The 9071-nt window shown below is 38.2% G+C and overlaps 1 protein-coding gene across 1 annotated transcript in view; it reads left to right on the top strand.

Annotated features, from left to right (window-relative positions):
• The window catches only part of ULK4 (unc-51 like kinase 4), a 457838-nt gene that overhangs the window by 44519 nt on the left and 404248 nt on the right, over nt 1-9071 (top strand). Inside the window, exons 15-17 of the mRNA XM_025212836.1 lie at nt 3036-3217; nt 3940-3986; nt 5317-5395. Of these exons, the coding sequence (XP_025068621.1) occupies nt 3036-3217; nt 3940-3986; nt 5317-5395 (308 nt within the window). The remainder of the gene's footprint in view (nt 1-3035; nt 3218-3939; nt 3987-5316; nt 5396-9071) is intronic.

Genomic DNA, 9071 nt, shown 5'->3' on the forward strand with positions numbered 1-9071 from the left:
ATCTATATTCAAATAGGAGAACTGCTTTTTACACCGCTTGGGTGCCAGCTAGGATGTCACTGAAAATACAGGAGAAAGCGGAAGATGCTCAGCCCCACCCTTGTTTAGAACAGTAATTATAGGGAAAATTTGAATTACAGGTACACGATTACCCAGTCTTTGTCATATGTAGATGTTGTGAAAGGATGGAGAATGCTTGAGCATTTTCTGAGGCTGTCATATGTGCTTTCTGATCAGCACTAGGAGCTTTAAGAGGCTTGAGCATTCTTAATAAGAGCAGAATTTGAAGGATTTCTTAGCACCTTAACATTGGAAAGTCTCTCTTGAGTATATAGAAACAGATTTTTCAAAGGCTTATAAAGTGGATTGCATGTGGTGGATTTCATGGTGATGGCATAGAGTATATCCCTAACATCATATCCCTTTGCATGTTTGCTCCAAAGAACGGAATGCTCCAGATTAGATTACTAGAATTGAATATAGATAAAATCACATAATTTTCTTTATTGTTGTTCTTGGAAATGCTTGAACCCCTGCAATTGACATTTTCTGAAAAATAGTCAACCTAAGGTAGACAACTGATATGCAGAAGTTTAGTCAAAATGGTTAAAGTTTGATAAATGTGTAATCAAGTTCAAAAATTGTTTCTGTAATCAGAGGTGTTATAACTAGTCGAAGTCATTGCAGGACTGCTAACGAACCTCTTTGAGAACTCGTGGCACTCAGGAGAGGTAAATGTTGTGTCCATTTTCAAGAAGGGGAGGAGAGAGAATTTCTCAAGGAGTCCATATGCAATAAGCTACTAGAAGGCAAAATTCTGAACAACAGCCAGCATGGTTTTGTCGTGGGTAGGTCATGTCTGACTAACCTCATCTCCTTCTACAACCAGGTTACCCCTACCTGGATAAGGGAGATGAGGTCAATGTCATCTACTTGGACTTTAGGAAGGCCTTTGATTTGGTGTCCCATGAGGCTCGCAAGGTAAAACTAGAGGTCTATGGGCTCAACAATTCAACAGTCAGATGGGTGGGAAACTGGCTGTGGGGTCAGACCCAGACAGTACTAATAGACGGATCTGTGTTGACCTGGCGGAAGGTAGCTAGTGGGGTCCCTCAGGGTTCGGTACTTGGACGAATGCTTTTCAACATCTTCATTAATGGATCTGGACGTGGAGCTGCTAAGCACGCTGGCAAAGTTTGCTGATGACACTAAGTGTGGGCACACCTCAGGGTAGGCTGGTGATCTAGACAGACCTAGACAGATTAGTTAGGTGGGCAGACCAGAACCAGGTGCTGTTCAACACTGAAAAGTGTAAAGTGCTCCATATGGGGAGGAAAAATCTGCAACAAACTTACAGGCTTGGTGGTGCCACGCTACCTAGCATCACGTCTGAAAGGGACCTGCAGGTCATAATTGACCACAAAATGAATATGAGCCACCAGGGTGATGCTACAGTTAGCAGAGCAAATGATACGCTGGCATGTGTCAACTGATGCATGTCAAGCTAACCTAAGGAAGTTATTCTCCCATGCTATTCAGCATTGGTGAGGCCACAGCTGGAGTACTGTATCCAGTTCTGGACACCACACTTCAAGAAGGATGTGGATAAGCTTGAGAGAGTCCAGAGAAAAGCCACTCGTATGATTATGAAGGCCTGAAGAACAAGCCATATGAAGAACAGACAGATATGGGACTGTTCAGCCTAGGAAAGAGAGAACTTTAGGGGGATTTGGTGGCGGCTTACAAATATATCAGGGGAGAGCATCAGAGGCTAGGTGAACAGCTATTCACCAAAGTGTCCCAGGGGAAAACCAGGAGCAACGGTCATAAACTCCTAGAAGGAGGTTTCAGACTGGATATAAGGAAAAGCTTCTTTACGGTTCGTGTGACCAGACTCTGGAATAGACTCCCAGCAGTGGTGGTGCAGGCACCTACCTTGGAGATCTTCAGAAGGAGACTGGACACACATCTTGCTGGGGTTATTTAACCCCAACATCTTTTCTGTCCAGAGCAAGGGGGCTGGACCTGATGATCTCACAAAGTCCCTTCCAGCCCTAAACTTCTGTGAATCTTTCACCCATCCCAGTCCTGCTAATTCCACCTTCAATTATGAAATATTTCTAATGCCCAGCATCAAGTTGTTTTTTAATGCTTGCTGAAGTTGTAATTTTATTAAAACAAAAGGCTGATTGTTGTTGGGAGTGTAACATATCTTCTTTGGATCACTTCCATCTCGTTTATTTTGGGAGGTATTGTTAGGCTTTATTGTGTTTTGAGGAATGACTCTGTACTTTAGCCGAAAATATTTTCTTTTTTAGAACTCAGATAGTGTTTCTGCTTAGTAATTTTTGCTGCTTGGGTGTGTAAGCAGGAAGAGTGAGTAAAAAATAATGTAAGATCCTTTTCTTTATTCTGTAAAATTTGTTGGACAGTGATTTTGCTGAAGGAGTTTTGTCATTGCTTTTGTCCCCAAACAAAAGTTCAGCAAATTCTTTGTGTGAGAAATTCATGGACTAACATTTTCAGATCTGGGTCCTTAAAGGGTAGATAGTAAAAGGACCAAATTAAAATAAATAACCTAAAGTTCCATGCTCTGTGCAGAGCCCAGGTGTTAAATTGAAGAGTAACTTATATCTCAGCAGCTGTTTTCTAAATATCACTTTCTTAATATTTTAAACTAGTGGTGCGCAGCTCATTGGGCCCTGTGAGCCAAATGAGTGGCATGGAACCAGTCTGCAAGCAAAATCTGGCATACAGGGCCAGACCTGGCACATGGGGCTGCCTTATCTGCCCTGTGGGGCTCCTCATAGATCTGAAAATTTGGCAGAACCATGAGTAATGAGAGCATTAACTGCTCCCCTGCTACCAAATTTTGGTTGCGTCATGGTCCCTCCCAGTTTTAAACATTAAAATTGTGATTGCATCCAGAAGATTTGAAACTGCTTTGATTCACGTTGACATATTTAGTAAATAAAATGAAATCAAAGATTGCAAGTCTTGATCTTTTAAACAGCTGCTCAAATTTTTTTAAACAGCTGAGAAGCTATTGTCTCTGAAAGAAACGGATTGGAATGACTTTTTGCAACAAATTTGTTCATTGATCGACTGCACTGAAAAGAACACTGGGGCAGCACGAGCTAAACTGAATTTGCTTTGCTACCTGTGCACTGTGGCTGGCCACAAAGAAGTGGCAACTAGACTAATCTGCTCACAGCTGGTAAGTAATGAAGTTCTGGGAGAGTCAACATGGTTCACATGCCAGCCATTGCAACAACTCAGCTGTCTTTAGCAATGCTTCCCTTTATTTCTATTTTAAGAAACTGTTAATGTAATGACAAATACAGTACAATGAATTAAGGACAAAATAATGAATTACGCCTGTTATATTTTATGCTACTAAATTTCATGCCAAATAAAAATTTTAAGGAGCTGGGGGGGGGGCATTACATCTTTTAGACTAGATAAATATGTTTATAATCATTTGCTATATTAATAAAGAGTTAATTGTGAAGTGTGTCCAAGCTTAATAAGACCATGAAATATTAAAGATGGTATAATTTGGGGAGATCAAAATAGGCCAAAGTACAGAAAGTACAGCCAAGTTAAATTTCCCTCAGCTGATGATACCAAGTTTATAGTGGTAACACTGAAGGCAGAATATGGTCCAGCCAAAGGTTTGACAAAGTAAGAACATGCAATTTAGAGACAGAGGCCCCTATTAGGTCATAGAATACATAGATTTATTCAATATTCAATTAACAAGTAACCGTTTCAAACATTTTTGCTTTCACTGCCTACCTTTGTTTTATATTTACAAAATAAACTCAGGGGTTTTTTAATACTTAATATAAAACTTTGAATACTGTCCACCATTATCTTGATTCTCATATAGCATCAGGGAAGTTTGGTTTACAATGGATTGTATGTTTTTAATTCTAGTTTCCAGTGTTAATTCAGCAGATGAGGGCAGCTGCCAATTGGGATATGTAAGTAACAAGTAACTCATTTCAAATGGATCTGTTGAAATACTGATCGTCATTGAATATGTTAGATGACGTCCTTTAATTTCATACCCTGCCAGCCTCTCCTGATGATGCACAGTATAGTGGCACGTGTAATGAATTGTTTATTTTCAGCATCATAAGTGTAGTAAGATCTGATATGTTCTAGCCACTACCAATTTTAAACGGCCATTGAGGATTTTACTTATACTATAAATAAAAAAATATAATCCAGGAGTTGACTGATTAAATCTACTGCAATGTTGACAAAAGAAGCGAATTGCATAACCACTCTGTCCATTTTTTACAAATGTGTGCACTGTTAAAATGAATTTGTGATCATGAATACGTTTCTTTTTTACTTAAAATATGTAATTTAGAAGTAGAGGAAATAAATAATTGGGAATATCATTTAAACTTTGATATGGCTTTGACTTAATCCAACCCCTTCATAATATTCATAATGATAGAAACTTTATTTGCTTTAGTGGTCAGAAGTATTATGATGCAATAATGCCCTCTACTGGTTGTTTTGTATTAAGGGTTTTTTTTAAATCCTTTACAGCATTTAAAGTAAGTTTTTAAATGTCCTTTAAAATAAGGTGTCTAATATTTAATTTGTCCCATTCATGTTTTTCTGGAAATGGAATCTGTTTTGACAACTAAGATGAAATATGTAAAATGACCCATGATGGTCTTTTCTATTTTAAATTATGTGAATGAATATGAACAACAAATGGGATTAGCATGAATATTATTTCTAAATCCACTTTATAGTAAACAAAGGGAAGTCTATGCCTTTTTATAGACCAGTAATTGCTTACATCATAATTCAGTTAGAATTGCTTAAGTAACATACTACTGTAAAGGGGAAAATGGTGTGTCTACACGTTGCCCTACATTGCTGTATGTCATGCTGTTGTGACGTGGCCATCACATGTGCCTATATGTGATTGCCAGCTATGTCGCCGTGGTGGTACGCTCCCCGGCTATAGCACGTCGGTAGTGGAGCAGTGAAATTCACTTGTGCATCATGCACACGATGCAGTAACCACCCATACTGCACCATGCTTTAGTATTTCCAAAAGGTGTACTCCCATATGGTGACATGTAGATGTGCCCAATGTGTATTATCTAAGAACAAACTGGGCTTTTGCGATTACTTAATTTGTAAAATTGTGCTTGAAAAGTGCCTGTACTTAATAATCTGTGTATAATATACCATTATAAATAACTAGTCACAATAACTATGTTTTTCTTATGTTTTAAATGTAGCGTGTTTTTCATTTCAGTAACAAATGTGTTTAATTCATAGACGTACTAAAGTAGCCAGAGTGATTGGCTTACTGGCATCGCATACAACTGAACTAAAAGAAAATGTACCTGTTTTGGAGGTAACTTTCTTTTCCTTATTTAAATTGGTAGAGTTAAGAATATTGATGCTTTTATTAGAAAACTCAAACATTTTTACACCTTTTTATTAAACTCTGCTTTATTTTTTCTCCATGTTTGAAAATGGGCGTACAACATTCTGGTATCTAAAACTACATATCCGTGATACTATATACACAAAAATAGTTGTACAGATTTTTAAGTAAACTTTGGCAGAGCAATAATGTTTTCAGCTTCTTTTTTTTCACAAACTCAGTTTTACATGCTGTACTTTGCATTTTGTTTTTCATTAGGCTATAATGATTCTATTTTATTGAGGTTTTGTAAAATGTAACAAAGCTAGGTTTCTTCATACTCAATTATTTTCTAAGATACGTGTTACTCTTAATAAAATAAATCTCACAACTAAGCTTGGATAAAGCTAGGAATGTGACTAATTTGCACTTCACTACTACAAGTCCCAGAATGTTTTACACTGAAAGGGAAATAATTTCCTATAGAGGACAAAAATTTTTATTCCACACTATTTAAACTGTTGCCAACCATTTAAAAATTGTTACCTGCTGGTGGTTAGCTAGTTTGACTCCGAAGATTATTTAAACATGTACATTTCTTTTTTTTCCCTTTTCCTTATGGTACTTATACCTGGAACTTTTGCACTTTGTGGTATCTGGCTGTGAAACTTACATTGAGTGATGGTATTCTCTAAGCACATGTGGCCATCAAAACATTCATGAGCAGAGAGAGGTTGTCAGCTAGGTTAGTCTGAAGTCATTTAAAAGGCAGGGTAGATTGGCACCTTTATAGAGACTTACTAAATAAAATATATATGAGAGAGCATAAAAATTGTGAACCCAAGTTCATTGCATCACATATTTAGTTAGTCTATAAAGGTTTGTATCTGTCTTGCCTTCTGACATCAAATATTGCTATGTGCATATTAGGCCACAAAGATTCGAATCTGCTGCTGCTTGTTGGCACCCTGTAATCTGTAAAAATATGACATACACATTCCCTCTCTCTCTTTCTTTCTCTCTCTCTCTCTCTCTTCCAGGGCACCACAATGTTTGGACTGGACTTTTTCTGTAGAAGCCTGAAAATAAAATTCTTTTTGGGGAAAGTTTACTTTGAAAAAATATCATTAAGAAACAATAGTAAGCATCTTCTGAGCAATGTTATAGATACAAGCTGGAGATGAATACTGATGTAGGCATTTATTTTCCCAGTAAACCTACTATATATATTCAATGAGTTGTCATCAGTGGTTCAGTATCTATATGGAAAGAGGTATCAAATATACCAGTGACTGTTTAAACCCTGTAAGTTTTTCTGGTTGTAGATAGCACTGCACATCAATATGCAAGTTGGTATGTCAGGACAGTGGCCACAGAGCCCAAACTGGAGCATGAACTGGTTTACATGGGACAATTTAAGACCTGGAAATATATACAATATACGTATGACTTTAGAGTTGGGGTTGACAATTTATGGCTCATGGGCCAGATCTGGCTTGCAGAGGTAGAGTTTCGGTGGGATTCAGTGGCTGGGAGGTTTCATCGGTAGTCACTCTCCCCATACCACTGAGGATTGGTGGTAGTGGTGGTTGGATCCTAGCACCCACTGATCTGTCTGCCTCTGACCCAAACTGAGTCAATTCAGGCCACAGCCTTAAAAGTTTGCTGATTGCTGCTTTAGAAAATATAAATTTCATGAATTTTAATATTTATTTTTTTGTTAATGATGTAATTGGTTTAGTTCAGATACTTTGAGCTGAATGTATGTTTCATAACACTTCAGTTATGCCACAGCAAACTCACATGACTTGTATGGCACTATTTGAAGTAGGAGGCATAATTTTGAGAGAGATTTGTTTTGTTTCTTTAAATATATTAAAAAGCTCTTCAAATTTGCATTAGGTCTTAAATTGCATCTTATAATCCAGTGCATGCTCCAGTTTGGTCTCTGTGGCCACTGCCCTGACATACCAACTTGCATACTGAGTTGTCAGAAACAGTGCTGTCCTCAGTCACAAGAACTTTGGAGCTTAAACAACAGCTGATATGACATGACAGGTTTCAGGTCAGTTCCCGGTAGGTAAGTCACAAACCCTTAGTTCCAGTGATCCTGATTAGGATTCTTTGACAGTCTTAGGAAAAAAATAGTCTATGAAGTTTTTCACTGGTTTGGAACAAGAGGAAGATCGTGGTCTGAATGGACAGAGGCTTTAGGACCAGACTTATGCCCAGGTGTAATGGTATGATGAATATTTTTTTAGTGTTGTGTGCTGTCGCGTATGTTCTATGGTTAGAAAGCTACTGCCTATGGTATAGTTCACATGAATAAGCTTATATACATTGAGATAATAGGAAAATCAGGAAACCCTTTTGCTGCCTGTTGTGTGAGAAATTCAGTACCCACTCTTTCGATAAAAGTTTGCAAAGTTTAGCATTTACACCTGGAAAGAGCAGCTTGTTGTACAAATATCCACTAGATGTCACTCAAATACAAAAATAAACTATAAGTGAAATGTACGTTCTTGTTCAATTTAAATCTTAGATTGAAATAGACTAGGCAAATTCCTCAGGAAACACTATTTTACACTGAGGTCTTCACTGCCTTGATACAGTCTAATATTTGAGAAATATTCATATTTGTAGTTAATGAATGTTCTTATACATGTTTCACCACTGTCATTGCACTTCTCATTACTTTAACCCACTTTAGTGATTATAACAAAACAAGTAAATTGGTTTCTTACATATTTTAATTTCAAAGTGAAATTCTTTGATTGCAGTTGAAGACATGTTTATGTGGATTTGTCCAGTCACAGTAAAGGTATACAGTTCTTGTGGTTGTACAGCCCAATTTTGTTCTAGTTTATGAGCCCTTTCAAGGAATTTTCATTTGCCAACCCAGAACATCCATCCATCTTCATGACTCTTTCATGTTATTTTTCTAAGCTTTTAAAGTTTTTCAAGTTGTTTTTTTCTTGTGATTTTTACTTTCAATTCTGATTATTTTTCTTTTAATTTTCGGGGCTAGTTCTAAGGGGAAGAAATTTCTACAGTGCTGTAGCAAGGAAGTTTGGTGACCGGTGCAAGCCTACAGCAGCAGCCTGCCCTCACCCCACGCACAGATCCAGAGGAAACATGCCCCCCCCCCCCCCCCCAATGGTTGCCCGGGGGTGCACGCAACGGGGCGGGGAGCCACCTCCTCCCACATCCCCCGGACAAGCTGCTCATGGCTCCATCCTACACCCCGCCCCAGCTAGGCAGTGCTGTTGGTGCCCCTTCACTTTGGTGCCCAGGGTGGTCACCCCACTCACTCCTCCCTTGCTAGGGTACTGAATTTCTACATTCCTGTGTCTAGAAGCAAGTTCTAAAGGATGTGGGACAGCTCACTCTCCTGAATGAGGAGTTAATAAGTGAGATGAAATTGGGTTACTGCAAGAGAAAAAACAGGTTTCTTTGTGGTACTTCCTTTCTGCTTATTCAGCTCCTTGAATCTAAGCTAATTGACTTATTACTTTCCTAGAGGGGATTTTAGGACAGGAGACAAATCCAAAAAGCTAAGCTGAGCTTCTTCTCAAAATAAGACTTTTCTGTCAAACTAATGGAAAATTCCGTTTTTTGTTCTTCTGACAGGAGGAAGAAGCTCTGTATAATTTGAGCCACTCTT

The sequence above is a fragment of the Alligator sinensis genome, unplaced genomic scaffold, assembly GCF_000455745.1.
Source record: "Alligator sinensis unplaced genomic scaffold, ASM45574v1 scaffold470_1, whole genome shotgun sequence".
Lineage (NCBI taxonomy): Eukaryota > Metazoa > Chordata > Crocodylia > Alligatoridae > Alligator > Alligator sinensis.